Raw genomic sequence first — 14444 nt, 5'->3', positions numbered from 1 at the left:
ATTTTTACTTTTTATTTATTTATCTTTTTGAGAAGGAGTCTCACTCTGTCATCCAGGCTGGAGTGCAGTGGCGTGATTTCAGCTCACTGCAACCTCTGCCTCCCAGATTCAAGCGATTCTTGTGCCTCCGCCTCCTGAATAGCTGGGATTACAGGAGCACGCTGCCATGCCATTCTACTTTTTTTGTATTTTTACTAGAGACGGGGTTTCACCATGTTGGCCAGGCTGATCTCGAACTCCTGACCTCAAGTGATCCACCTGTCTTGACCTCCCAAAGTGTTGGGATTACAGGCGTGAGCCACCATGCCTGGCCAGTCTCAGTGAATTTAGAAAGTTTATTTTGCCAGGCTGAGGACGCTCTCATGACACAGCCTCAGGAGGTCCTGACGACATGTGCCCAAGGTGGTCAGGGTACAGCTTGGTTTTATCCATTTTAGGGAGATATGAGACATCAATCAATATATGTAAGATGTACATTGGTTCAGTTCAGAAAGGTGGGACAACTTGAGGCGAAGCCAGGACAACTCAAAGTGGAGAGGGGGCTTCCAGGCCATAGGTAGATAAAAGAGAAATGGTTGCATTTTTTTGAGTTTCTGATTAGCCTCTTCAAATGAGGCCATCAGATATACATTTATCTCAGTGAGTGGAGGGGTGACTTAGAATAGAATGGGAGGCAGGTTGGCCCTAAGCAGTTCCCAGCTTGACTTTTCCCTTCAGCTTAGTGATTTGGGGGCCCCAAGATTTATTTTCCTTTTACAGGTTGTTGTAAGGATTACAAAAGTTGGTGCTTGTGAAGTATTTTAGAGCTGTGCCTGACTCACAAGGAATAGGACCCACTGTCTTTTTCACTGCCATGAACCCTACCCCCTGTCTTCTTGTACCTCTCTTCTGAGAAGCCTTCCCCAACCATCAGAGCTCAAGATAAGTTCTCTCTTTTTAGATTCTATGGCAAATGATCTGGGATTTCCATCATAAAACTGTAACTTAGGGAAAATCTGTTATTGTATTAATAAGGAAACTTAAGGTCGAATGACGGAATTGGGCCTGGAACTCAAAGGTCGAGTGACTGAAGCAGGACTTAAACACCACTACGCTTTAAACTCTAAAATTAGGGCTGTTCCTAATGTGATACATTTATGGTATTATATTCCTTACTATTTCCCACCTGTTTTTAAAGTAGGTAATAAATGTCTTGAAAAAAGCATAATAAAAATATTCATCACAATGATTGATTGATTGATTGATTGATTGATTGAGACGGAATCTCCTTCTGTTGCCTAGGCTGGAGTGCAGTAGCACAATCTCAGCTCACTCCGTCCTCCACCTCCCCGGCTCAAGCGATTCTCCTGCCTGTCTTCCGAGTAGCTGGGACTACAGGCCTGTGCCACCACACCTGACTAATTATTATATTTTTAGCAGAAACAGGATTTCACCATGTTGACCAGGCTGGTCTAGAACTTGTGACCTCAAGTAATTCGCCTGCCTCAGCCTCCCAAAGTGCTGGGATTACAGGCATGAGTCACTGCACTTGGCCAAAAGGAGGATGCTGGTGGCTGTTGACTTTTCAGAATATATTTATTTGTGCTATGAATCTGGTATAGGGGGATTTAGTATGCCTGGCTTCATATATTTATTTGTCCTTGGAGCCTTTTTCTGGGAAATGCTTGTTAGCATCACACAGCTAGTGTTTCATGGAACACAGTTTGGGGACTGTGGCTCTGCTCTCCAGAGCATCTGCTCTCCTACCCCATGTACTTTTTCTTTTTTCTTTGAAGACTCTATTTTTTAGAGTATACAGTATGTAGCTTTTTCAGATTGGCTTCTTTCCCTTAGTAATATACATTTAAGTTTCCTCCATGTCTTTTCATGGCTTGATAGCTCATTTCTTTTTAGTGCTAGATAATATTCCATTGTCTGGATGTACCACAGTTTATTCACCCACTGCAGGACATCTTGGTTGCTTCCAAGTTTTGGCAATTCTAAATAAAGCTGCGGTAAACATCCATGTGCAGGTTTTTGTGTAGACATAGTTTTCATTTCCTTTGGGTAAATACCAAGGGGTGCGATTGCTGGATCGTATGGAAAGAGTTTATTTAATTTTGTAGGAAGCTGCCAAACTGTCTTCCAAAGTGGCTGTACCAGTTTGTATTCCCACCAGCAATGAATGAGGGTTCCTGCTGCTCCACATCCCTGCCAGCATGCACTGTTGTCAGTGTTCTGGATCTGGGCCATTCTAATAGGTGTGGAGTGGTATCTCATTGTTCTAATTTACATTTCCTGGATGATATATGATATGGAGCATCTTTTCATAGGCTTATTTGCCATCTGCATATCTCCTTTGGTGTGATGTCTATTAAGGTTTCAGGCCATTGACGGATGGATTGATTGATTGATTGAGACAGAGTCTTGCTCTGTCTCCCAGGCTGGAGTGCAATGACGTGATCTTGGCTCACTGCAACCTCTGCCTCCTGGGTTCAAGTGATTCTGCTACCTCAGCCTCCCGAGTAGCTGGGATTACAAGCATACACCACCACACCTGGCTAATTTTTGTATCTTTAGTAGAGACAGGGTTTTGCCATGTTGGCCAGGCTGGTCTCGAACTCCTGACCTCAAGTGATCCGCCTGCCTCAGCCTCCCAAAGTGCTGAGATTACAGGCATGAGCCACCCTGCCTGGTCCCATTTTTAATTGGGTTATTTTCTTATTGTTTAGTTTTAAGTGTTTGTATTAGTCCATTTTCATGCTGTTAAGGAAGACATACCTGAGACTGGGTAATTTATAAAGGAAAGAGCTTTAATTGACTCACAGTTCAGCATGGCTGGGGAGGCCTCAGGAAACTTACAATTATGGCAGAAGGGGAAGCAAACACGTCCTTCTTCACATGGCAGCAGCAAGGAGAAGTGCAGAGTGAAGCGGGGAAAAGCCCCTCATAAAACCCTCAGATCTCACGAGAACTCACTCACTATCACAAGAATAGCATGAGGGTAACTGTCCCCATGATTAAATTACCTCCCCCCAGGTCCCTCCCATGACATGTGGGGATTATGGGAACTACAAGATGAGATTTGGGTAGAGACACAGCCAAACCATGTCCAGAGTTCCTTATGTTTTGAAGACCACACACACACACACACACACACACACATTCTTTATTAGCTGTCTTCTACAAATACTTTCTCCCAGTCTATGACTTTTTATTCTCTTGATAGCACCTTTTGAAGAACAGGAATTTTTTTTTTTTTTTTTGAGATGGAGTCTCGCTCTGTTGCCCAGGCTGGAGTGCAGTGGCGTGATCTCAGCTCACTGCAACCTCCGTCTCCCGGGTTCAAGTGATTCTCCTGCCTCAGCCTCCCAAGTAGCTGGGACTACAGGCGCCCACCACCACGCCCAGCTAGTTTTTGTATTTTTAGTAGAGATGGGGTTTCACCGTGTTGGCCAGGCTGGTCTCGAACTCCTGACCTCAAGTGATCCACCTACATCCACCTCCCAAAGTGCTGGAATTACAGACTTGAGCCACCACACCCAGCCAAAGAGCAGGAATTTTTAATCTTCATGAATTCCATTTTATCAGTTCTTTCTGTCATGGATTGTGCCCTTGGTTTTTTATCTAAGAAGTCATCGGAGAAAGCAAAGGTCATCTAGGCTTTTTCCTATGTTATCTTCAAGAAGTTTGATAGCTTTGTGTTTGACATTCAGGTGAATGATCCATTTTGAGTAAGCTTCTGTGCAGGGTGTAAGGGCTGTGTCTACATTCATTTTTTTGCATGTGGATGTCCAACTGATCCACCTGTCAGTTCTTTCACTAGAAGCACGCTGCCTTGATTGCTGTAGCTTCCTCATGCACTCGTCAGTCCCTTAAGGTTCACTTCCTCTTCCCCTACCATACAGCAGCCACTCCACTAGTGGCCTTCCAATGGCAAGTCCCATGGATTCTCTGCAGCATGCCTCTTGTTTGTGACTCCATTCTGTTGTGTGACCTCATGTTGTGTCACCTTTGCATTGGGGTTTGTAGAGTTGGTGCTGAGGTTCTGGCTTTGGGAAGGTGGCCAGACAGGAATGCAGGTTGGGGTCAAGGTATCATTACTTGCAAGTGCACAGGGCTGCCTTGGGGAAGTGGCACGTGTTTCAGACCCACAGTATTCTGAAGGGGTGTACTGTGATTCTCACTTCTTACGCCTTTGGATGGGCCTTGGTCACTGTGGCCAAGCAAGTGGTCAATGGGATAGCCCTGCTAAGATGTACCAAGCCTGCATGGACCAGCTGGCATGGATGGAAGGGCTCAATGGCACTGGGCCTGGGGGAAAGCAGAAAGGGGTGGGCAGCTTCCAGAACCTTCCTGAGGCCTGACAGTCCTGGCCCTGCTGTAAGTGCTTTGTAGCCCTGGACTGGCTCTGGACTCCTACCAGCCCTGTGGGATAGCCCTAGCCCTGTTATAGAGATAGGACACCCATGCACAGACAATGTCGTTACCTGCTCCAAGTCACAGTTTAGGAAGTGGCAGTGCCAGGATGTGACCTGAGAGCCCATGCTGTTGGCCACACTGCCTCCCTAGCCCCTACCCTCAGAGGGTCTGACGAGGTTAGGAAGAAAGGAAAGACAAGAAGGAGGTGTTGGGGAGTAAGCCGGGAAGATCTCACCTTCCCCTCTTGTTCTTTAGGCCTTCTTACCTCCTCTCTACTGGTCCAGAAGGGCCCTGGGACTGGTTCCCACCATGGGCCCTGTGTGGTGGCAGCTCCTGGAGGCCTCTGTGCTGGAAAAGGTGCCTTCCCTGGAGGGCCTGTGGACCAGAGAGGAAGGATGTAGCAAGGAGGGGCCTGAGGAGCTCCCCTTCTGGAATACAAGAGAGCAGGAGGCAGCAGCCTATCTGGTCTTCATTTGAGAAGAACAGAGTTGCTGTCCCCAGACCAGGACTGTCCTGGCCTGATGCCTCAGGGAACCCTGTCCAGCTGGACTAGCTGCACTGACAACCCCACAGCCCCCTTGGGGCGCTATGTGGAAGTTTCTATTGTGAGAACCCAGGATGGTATTGAGCTTTCTCCTTGACAAGCCTGGGTTCTAGAAGCTGTGAGCTTGGCCTCTGTCCAGTGCAGGCCTTGGCTCACAGGCCCTTCAGAAAGTTTCAAGGGAGGAACTAACACTACAATTTTTTTAGTCCTAACTTCCCCATGTTCCTATTTCCTCACCCCTTGAAAATGCAAAGGGCCAGTGTTCCTGGTTTAGGGACTGTGACAAGGGAGGCTGCTGGGAAAGCGTGGAGCATGTGCTACCTGGGCACCTTGGAAAGACGCATCCTGGCAACTGCGCCAGGCAGAAGACTGGGCAGCTGCAGGTTTAAACCCTGGGCTTCCAGGCCCGAGAAGGGGGACTGGGCCCCGGGGAGCTGTCCCATCACAAGAAATAACCCTGGATGCCAACCACCCAGAACCCTAACACCTTTTCTCAGGCAGGGGCAGGGAGGGGTGAGGAGATGCCAGGAATGAGGTCAGGCAAGGAGGCTAAGCCTGGTCCCTTCCATGCTGGGGTGGGCGGAGGCTGAGGGTGGTGGAGGGGATCACAAATAAGTTATCTGCCCCTGGGCTCTTGCCATCCTCTTGGTGCCCCATGGCTACTCCAAGGACGTGCCCATCCCCAAACCCAAATCACCCCAGAGCGGAAACTGCTGCTCTTTCCTCCTGAGTGGCACCCACCCCACTCCCTCCCAATCAAAACTCCCAAAGAACTCTTTTCTCTGCCCTGTGTAAACCTCTTTTGTGATTAAAGTAATTCCCAATGAAGGAACACATTCTTTTCTGAATGATCTGTAGGCTTAATCTTCCCAGGGCGTATTTGCATTTCAAGTGGTGTGCTTGTACAGATAGAATTCATCTGTAATTGGCAGAATGAAGGGGTGCTTACTGCGGGGGAGGGAGGAGGTGGACTTTCCCAGGCCCCCAGGCCCCTCCCTGAAGTCCTCCTCTCTCCTCCTCCACGCCCGCCCCCTCAGTGAGGGGTGGAGCTGGGTGGATTTGGAGGTTGACTGAAGAAGCGCAATGGCTATTATTCCTTTACTAATTGAAACTTTTTATGGTGAGACCTAGAGTTGCCAACTTCTAATTTTGCGGGTTTGTTTTTATCACTGGTTTCCTAACACCATCACTTCACAGCAGCAAAACATGAAGGAGGAGGTCACTTCAGTCTTCTCAATGGAGTAAATTTAGCTTTACACAAATATACCACAGGGTTGTCAGATTTTTCATGTTGCTACAGATTGGTGCAAACCTCACTGGGGTCCGGCATTTGAGAACCACAAACTGGATGGCCCTCAAGGCCCTGCCCAACTCTAAAAGGCCGCAGTTTTCAAATTCCACCGTCACACTGCGTTAAAGATGCATCGTCAAATGTGAATCATTGATAATGATGTCAATTTATCATAGTTGCACATAACTTTCTATAATGGAAATGGCTCCAGGAGATAGGACAATAGAGGGAGACTGAAGAGCAGGGAATAAAGAAAGTTAGGAGCAAACGAGGGGGCAGATAGGAAAGAACACCTGTCCCCCAAACCTGTGTCCATCTTCCCAGGATGCTCTGTTAGATTCTTGAGCTGCAGAAGGCACTTTCATATTCCTGTCCCGGAAACGTGTGTGTGTGTGTGTGTGTGTGTGTGTGTGTGTGTCTGTGTGTGTGTGTGTAACAGCACAGTAGGTGGGCACAGCACCTGACCTTTATGTAATTTCCCACCCACGAAGCCTCACCCCTGAAAATGCTCCCTGTGGCCTGGCCTTGCATTTGACACTGTGCCCAACCCCCAAGCAAAAGACATGAAGATGCCAGAATGGCACATGGCAGATGTCTTAGAATGTGGGGACGGGGGACAATGAGAGATGCCAACTCTGAGAGGACAAGGTCCCGAGCCCTCCAAGGAAGGGGCCTGTTTCCAGCCTTGGTTTGTTTCCTCACAGGCCACCCTGGCCCTGGCTCCCAGCTTTTCTGGACCTGACCAGGAGGCTTTGCTCACAGTTTTTCCTGTTCTCATTCCAGGTGTGTGTGGCTGCTGCGGTGCCCTACGCCCCAGGTACAAAAGGCTGGTTGACAACATCTTCCCTGAGGATCCCGAGGTGGGTCACGTCTCTGGCAGGCGTCGTGGCTCTCACGGTCCAGGCAGGGCCTCTGACGGGGGCAGCTTGGAAGCCAGGCCTCCTGCCGGGGGGGAAGGCAGGCCCTCTCAGGGTCCCCGGGCGCTGAGCCTTCCCAGAGAAACTGGAACCTGGGCCACACCACCTGGGCAGTGGTGAGAGGCTGCTAGGGACATGAAGGATGAGGGCATTTGGATCCACGGAAGGCAGCTGAAAGTGCATCTCGGTATGCTTGTGGCCATCACTGTCCAACCCAGACATCTTTCTCCTGCATGTCTCTGCGTGATTGCCCCTGGAGCTGCTAACTCTGAGTGATCGTAGCTCCCTGCTGCTCAGTGTGAGGACTCCCCTGTCTTGGGTTGGGCTCAGGAGCCCAGGTCTTTCCCCCTGGCTGCCACCCTCTGTGTCTGCTAGGTGTCTAGGGGCGTACACACACAGGGCCTGGCCTCCAAGCCACCTCTCCACCTGTCAGGCTGCTTTGTGAATTATGGTCTGGGAAACATTGGGATCTGATGTACTTGACTTGCTCTCTGGGAACCAATGGCCTGTCTTGATGGGAGCATCCTCTGTAGAGTTCCCTAAGAGCTGCAGAGCTGCCTTCGTCCTGTGTGTGCCTTGGTGCCGGCTCTCCAACATGTTTTAATTTGGGGTGTTTTTTGTTTGTTTGTTTGTTTGTTTTTTGGGGGGAAGGAGTCTTGCTCTGTCACCAGGCTGGAGTGCAGTAGCACGATCTTGGCTCACTGCAATCTCTGACTCCCTGGTTTAAGAGATTCTCCTGCCTCAGCCTCCTAAGTAGCTGGGATTACAGGCACGTGTCACCATGCCCAGCTAATTTTTTGTACTTTAAGTAGAGATGGGATTTCACCATGTTGGCCAGGATGGTCTCGATCTCGTGACCTTGTGATCCGCCTGCCTTAGGCTCCCAAAGTGCTGGGATTACAGGCGTGAGCCACCGCGCCCGGCTTGGATGGCTTTTAATGACGCTGTATCATCCATTCCTAGACACATACACACACGGTGTATATATATATACACCCCCATACGCACATACACATATGCATTCATGTATATATATCCATACACATGCACACACATATATACATTTTATACATTTGTATCACTTGCTATTCTTTTTCTCCCCACCTCTGAGGTGGAGTCTCGCTCTGTCGCCCAGGCTAGAATGCAATGGCGCAATCTCAGCTCACTGTAACCTCCACTCCCCGGGTTCAAGCAATTCTCCTGCCTCAGCCTCCTGAGTAGCTGAGATTACAGGCACTCGCCACCATGCCTGGCTGATTTTCATATTTTTAGTAAAGACAGGGTTTCACCATGTTGGCCAGGCTGGTCTCAAACTCATGATCTGCCCACCTCAGCCTCCCAAAGTGCTGGGATTGTAGGCGTGAGCCTATAACTAAAACTATGTTTTAATCATCTGCCTGTCACTGAAACCCACATGTGGCCCGGCACATCCATAAAGGGCACTCTGTAAATGCTGATTCAGTCGAATGATTATTTTTCTCTAGACTCGAACTCGTCTAGCCGTAGTGAGCACAAGTTGTTTTCTCCTGCAGGATGGGCTGGTGAAGACCAACATGGAGAAGCTGACCTTCTATGCCCTCTCAGCTCCAGAAAAGCTTGATCGTATTGGCGCCTACCTCTCTGAGAGGCTCATCCGTGACGTGGGTCGCCATCGATATGGGTAAGTAGTTTGGAAGGGAGAGAGGGAGAATGTCAGGAACTATATTGTTAGGCTAAATATAGGGTCCTTTTAAGAAAATGATGGCCAGGCAGAGTGGCTCACACCTGTAATCCCAGCACTTCGGGAGGTCAAGGTGGGAGGATCACTAAGTTCAAGACTAGCCTGGGCAACATAGCGAGATTCCATCTCTACAAAAAAATTAAAAATTAGCCAGGTGTGGTGGTGCACACCTGTAGTGCCAGCTACTTGGGAGGCTGAGGCAGAAGGATCACTTGAGCTCAGAAGGTCGAGGCTGCAGGGAACCATGATTGTGCCACTGCATTCCAACCTGGGTGACTCTCAGAGTAAGGCTTTGTCTCAAAAAAAGAAAAAAAAAAAAAGAAATAGATTATCAAACAGACCAAGAAAACTGGGGACTGGGGCTAAGGAGTGTATCCCATGTGATCTTCCAAAGGCAGGTGATGCTGCTGCCGAGGTTTGGGAAGAAGAAGGTGCTGGCTTCCTACAGCACCTCTTCCAGCATCCATTCTCTCTTGTGTTTCCATACAGAAGCCCTCATACAGTCTGGGGCCTTAATAAAAATTGAGGCTATGATTGCACCACAATCCTCATCCAACCTATCCTACCTTATCCCACTTACTGTCCTGAAAACTAAGGAGGAGTCATCTACATTCTAATAAGAAGACAGAGTTAAGGGCAATTTGTCCATTAAAAATACACTTAGGTGAAATATTTATCAACCCTCTGAAAGAGAAGGGCTTTCTATTTGTAAAGAGAGAAGAACTCTTAAAGCAAGTGACTGATCAATAGACTTAACTGTTGAAAAATTTAAATATTTTGATGTCAATAAAGAAACACTCAGACCAGGCACGGTGGCTCACGCCTATAATCCCAGCACTTTGGGAGGCCGAGGGGGGAGGATCACTGAGTCCAGGAGTTCAAAACCAGCCTGGGCAACATACTGCCCATCTCTACAAAAAATAAACAAAAATGAGCTGGGCGTGGTGGTATGCACCTGTAGTCCCAGCTACTCGGAAAGCTGAGATGGGAGGATGGCTTGAGCCTGGAGGTCAAGGCTGCCGTGAGCTGTGTGTGCGCCACTGCACTTTAGCCTGGGCGACAGATAGAGACTCTGTCTCAAAAAATAAAAAAGAAAGAAAAGAAAAAAGAAACACTCAAAGTTTAAGAGACAAACAACAAAAAAGTATATTTGAAAATTAAGACAGGCCGGGCGCGGTGGCTCAAGCCTGTAATCCCAGCACTTTGGGAGGCCGAGACCGGCGGATCACAAGGTCAGAAGATCGAGACCATCCTGGCTAACACGGTGAAACCCCGTCTCTACTAAAAAATACAAAAAACTAGCCGGGCGAGGTGGCGGGCGCCTGTAGTCCCAGCTACTCGGGAGGCTGAGGTAGGAGAATGGCGTGAACCCGGGAGGCGGAGCTTGCAGTGAGCTGAGATCCGGCCACTGCACTCCAGCCTGGGTGACAGAGCAAGACTCCGTCTCAAAAAAAAAAAAAAAAAAAAAAAAAAAAAGAAAATTAAGACAAAGGATTCAAACTTATATATTAGTAGCTCATACCAAATAGTGGGTGGAGTGGAGAAACTGAGACACTAAGAGATTTGAGGCAAGGGCCACAGACAAGCGACTTACAGGAAAGGAGAGAGAGCTTGCCACACATGTGGGATGACATCCAACAGACTTGTGATCAAAGGTGCATAATGAAATACTAAGATGCTAACTTATTAAATTCATCACAAAGGAAATATAATTACCAGTATTAAGCAATAGATGGCAAAACGGGAGGCATTTTCATTCTTTTCTAGAAAGAGTACAAATTGGTTGAAACTCTCTAGAAAGTAATTTTGAAATAATGTGTCAAGAGCTTTAAAAACACTTAGGCCCTTTGACTCAGTAATTCCATTTCTATTTGTTGATCCCAAATAATCCTTTTTTTTTTTTTTTGAGACAAGGTCTTGCTGTGTCACCCAGACTGGAGTGCAGTGGCATGATCTTGGCTCACTGCAACCTCAGCCTCCTGGGCTCAAGCCATCCTCCCACCTCAGCCTCCCACATAGCTGGGACCACAGGCGAATGCTACTATGCCCGGCTCATTTTTGTATTTTTTGTAGAAATCGGGTTTTACCATGTTGCCCAGGCTGGTCTGGAACTCCCAAGCTCAAGCAATCCTCCCGCCTCGGCCTCCCAAAGTGTTGGCATTACAGGCATGAGCTACTGCGCCAGGCCCCAAGGAATCAATCTTAAATACAGTCTACCTTCACACACAGAGATGTTCGTTATCTTGTTATTTATAAAAATGAAAAAGTGGAAATGAAATGTCCAGCCGGAGGAGAATAGTTCAGTGAATCATGGTGTGTGTCATTTGATAAAATGTTATCTAGTCAATAAAATTGGTGTTTATAAAGATGCTTTCCATATAATTTGGAAAATGCTTTAAGTAAATGAAAACCAGAATCCATAATTATGTAGACAGTATCTGCAATCAAGTTAAAAAATCAACAACAACAACAACAACAAATCTAAATGGCTAGAAAATATAGTAAAAACGAACATACTGGCCAGGTGCGGTGGCTCATGCCTGTAGTCCCAGCACTTTTGGAGGGCTGAGGCAGGTGGATCACTTGAGGTCAGGAATTCAAGACCAGCCTGGTCAATATGGTGAAACCTCATCTCTATCAAAAATACAAAAATTAGCTGGGTGTGGGGGCATGTACCTATAGTCCCAGCTACTCAGGAGGCTAAGATGGGATAATCGCTTGAACCCAGGAGGCAGAGTTTGCAGTGAGCTGAGATCACACCACTGCACTCCAGCCTGGGTGACAGAGCAAGCCCCTATCTCAACAACAACAACAACAACAACAACAACAAAGAACATACCAATATGTTAGGAGTATTCATTTTATGAACAGTGTGACTGGGGATTTTTGGTTTGTTTTGTTTTGTATCTATTTTTTCTACGTTTTTCCTAAATATTCTTTATGTGGATGTGTTACTTCTACAATAAAAAACATGAATTGCAGGGCACATTGTGTTGCTGCCCAGACATCATGCCACAATTCAGAGACTGAATGTCAGGAGAACGCTCAGATATTCCTGGTGGCGTTGCTCATGGGGCTGAGGGTTGGGTGGATTCAGGATTCAGGCCGTGGTTCTCAGTCCTGTTGGTTCCATTCTCCACTGAGTCTTTTTTTTTTTTTTTTTTTTTTTTTTGAGATGGAGTCTCACTCTGTCGCCCAGGCTGGAGTGCATTGGCGTGATCTTGGCTCACTGCAACCTCTGCCTCCTGGGTTCAAGCGATTCTCCTGCCTCAGCCTCCTGAATAGCTGGGACTACAGGTTCGTGCCACCATGCCCGGCTAATTTTTGTGTTTTTAGTAGAGACGGTGTTGCACCATGTTGGTTAGGCTGGTCTCGAACTCCTGACCTCGTGATCCACCTGCTTCAGCCTCCCAAAGTGCTGGGATTACAGATGCAAGCCACCACACCTGGCCTCCACGGAGTCTTTTATAGCCATCCTCTACTTTCATCGACTCTAGCCTTTCTCCTGGTCCAGGCTCTTCTCTTTTCATTCAGATGATGGCAGTAGCCTTGGACATAGTCTCCCTGCTCCCCATCCTGCTCTTGTCCTTCCGGGTTAATACTGCTATGTATGATCTTCAACACGCAGACCCCAAGCTGTGCTTTCCTAGCTCTTTGAGAAAAAAATCCAGCATCCTCAGCTTGACTTCTGGGGTCTTCCACAACCTGCCTGTAACCCAGCCAAGCCCACCACCCCCGCCACACCTGCTGTAGACCCACTCCACATGGACTGGCTGACCACCCGGCTGGCTCTGTGGGTCTTTCTGGTGCTCTCCCTCACTTTGATCTCTTTGATGGGCCTCCCCCTGCAGCTGCCCATCAGCCCCACTGCCATCCAAGGCCCCTTCCTCCTGGCAGGAGAAGACAGAGCCAGTCTTGAACTACAGTGAAATGTGCATGGTGCTGATGGGGTGGAGAAGTCTAGAAAGCACAGGCCTCGCCAGCGAATCTTAAATCAAGCCACCCTTGGTGTAAAAAGCAGGATCCAAATCAATATGTTTCTGTAATCATTTTATATAATAAAATGAGGTTACATCCTGAATAAGAGCAAATCTACCGTACATGCTGATTATATTAAGGGCCTTGACATATTGTAAATTATACTCAAGCAAGTAAAAATGACTTTATCCTAGGTTGAACCTAAACCTAATATGCTAGCTCTAACATTAAACACTTAATACTAATTTCACCGGCTCTCTCTTCAGTGATGGTTCTCTCAGTAAAAAATGTCCTAGAGCCAGCAGAGCCACTTAGAATCATTCTGCTGCCCTTACAACTGCAATTCAAATTTAGTACCATTCTGTTAAAAATAGCCATTGTAGCCTCTAAGTATTTAAAACCTGAAGGCCTCACTGAGGGCTTTGTTCATAAACATTTGGAGAAGAAAAATCTGTTAGATTTGATCTCTTATTCTGTCTCTCTTTGCCCTCCCCATCTTTTTGTACCCAATGCCACATACATCATCATTATCTTCCTCATCACTGATGGCAGCTTTGGAAGAGTAAAATATTCCCATGCAGACAGGGTGAGGGGCTGTGTCTTCCTGCCGTGATGCAGGTGTCTGTATTTGGCGTTTGACCATACGGACATGAACCTTGGATGCTGGACTCAGGGGCAGAACCACCCTCATCTGCCCCACTGCCTCCCCACATTGTCACCCCATTTCAGTTGTGTGTGGACTCTGGCTCATAGGTGTTCAGCATAGGGATGGTGGTGGGCAGCCAAATGTGAACAGAGAGAGGATGAGATGTGAATTTCAAGGCATTGTTCATGGGCATGCAGTATGATGGGCAGTGATGTGCAGAGCAGCGAAAACCGAGCAGTCCTTCTATTTTCCCTTCTCTTTACATTTCCCTTCCAGTTCAACTCCAATGTCAGCACATCCCCTAGAAACTAAGGGAGAGCAGGGGAGGGAACAGCAGTGCTGGGTAAGACTCACTCAGTCGACAGTGACCCCTGAGCATTGACAGATACAGAATGCCATGTGAGACACCGTCAGGATCCCCAGTGCCTGGAGCTCTCACCCAGCCAGGACCAAGCCCTGGTGGATGGAGATGGCCACGCCAGAGGGTTGGGCTTCTCTAATCTGAGGACCCTGCCCCTGGAGCTGACCCGGAGGCACTCCTAAGAGATACACATTCACCAGGAGGACCCTGAACCTGGTTGGAGGATGGCTGACCTTGAGATAGGGATACCGCAGACCCTTACTAGATGAGGAGGGTCATCCCTCCCTTCCTTAGCTGAGGTCAGCCCTCTCTCCCTACTTCTGGACTCCTAAAACCCAGAAGGTTCTGTCTAGGAGTGGGCTGACCAAATGCACTCAAACCACCTGGAACAAGAGGTTCTTTGTCCAGGCCACTGCTCTTGAGCAATTCTTGCACAATGTCTGGCCCTACTAAAGCTCATCCTGCCTGCTGACCCTAATCCCTGACCCTGGATCTGCCTTTCCTCGCCAACTAACCCTGGTTCCCAGACTTTACTCCCCACTCCTCCTTTCTTAGGCCAGTTCAGATTCTCAGACCTGTTTTGACT

At 47.9% G+C, this 14444-nt stretch overlaps 1 protein-coding gene across 19 annotated transcripts in view; it reads left to right on the top strand.

Moving 5' to 3' along the window:
* EFR3B (EFR3 homolog B) overlaps nt 1-14444 on the top strand; it is a 114438-nt gene that overhangs the window by 41527 nt on the left and 58467 nt on the right. For all 19 annotated transcript variants that reach the window (XR_013402978.1, XR_013402977.1, XR_013402975.1 and 16 more), the window contains exons 2-3: nt 7020-7096; nt 8686-8813. Coding sequence is in view for 2 of the 19 variants with exons in the window: in XM_015111834.3 (XP_014967320.2) it covers nt 7020-7096; nt 8686-8813 (205 nt within the window). In the remaining 17 variants the exon portion in view is untranslated. The remainder of the gene's footprint in view (nt 1-7019; nt 7097-8685; nt 8814-14444) is intronic.

Source organism: Macaca mulatta, chromosome 13 (assembly GCF_049350105.2).
Source record: "Macaca mulatta isolate MMU2019108-1 chromosome 13, T2T-MMU8v2.0, whole genome shotgun sequence".
Classification (NCBI taxonomy): domain Eukaryota; kingdom Metazoa; phylum Chordata; class Mammalia; order Primates; family Cercopithecidae; genus Macaca; species Macaca mulatta.
This window is presented reverse-complemented; position numbering and strand designations above follow the sequence as displayed.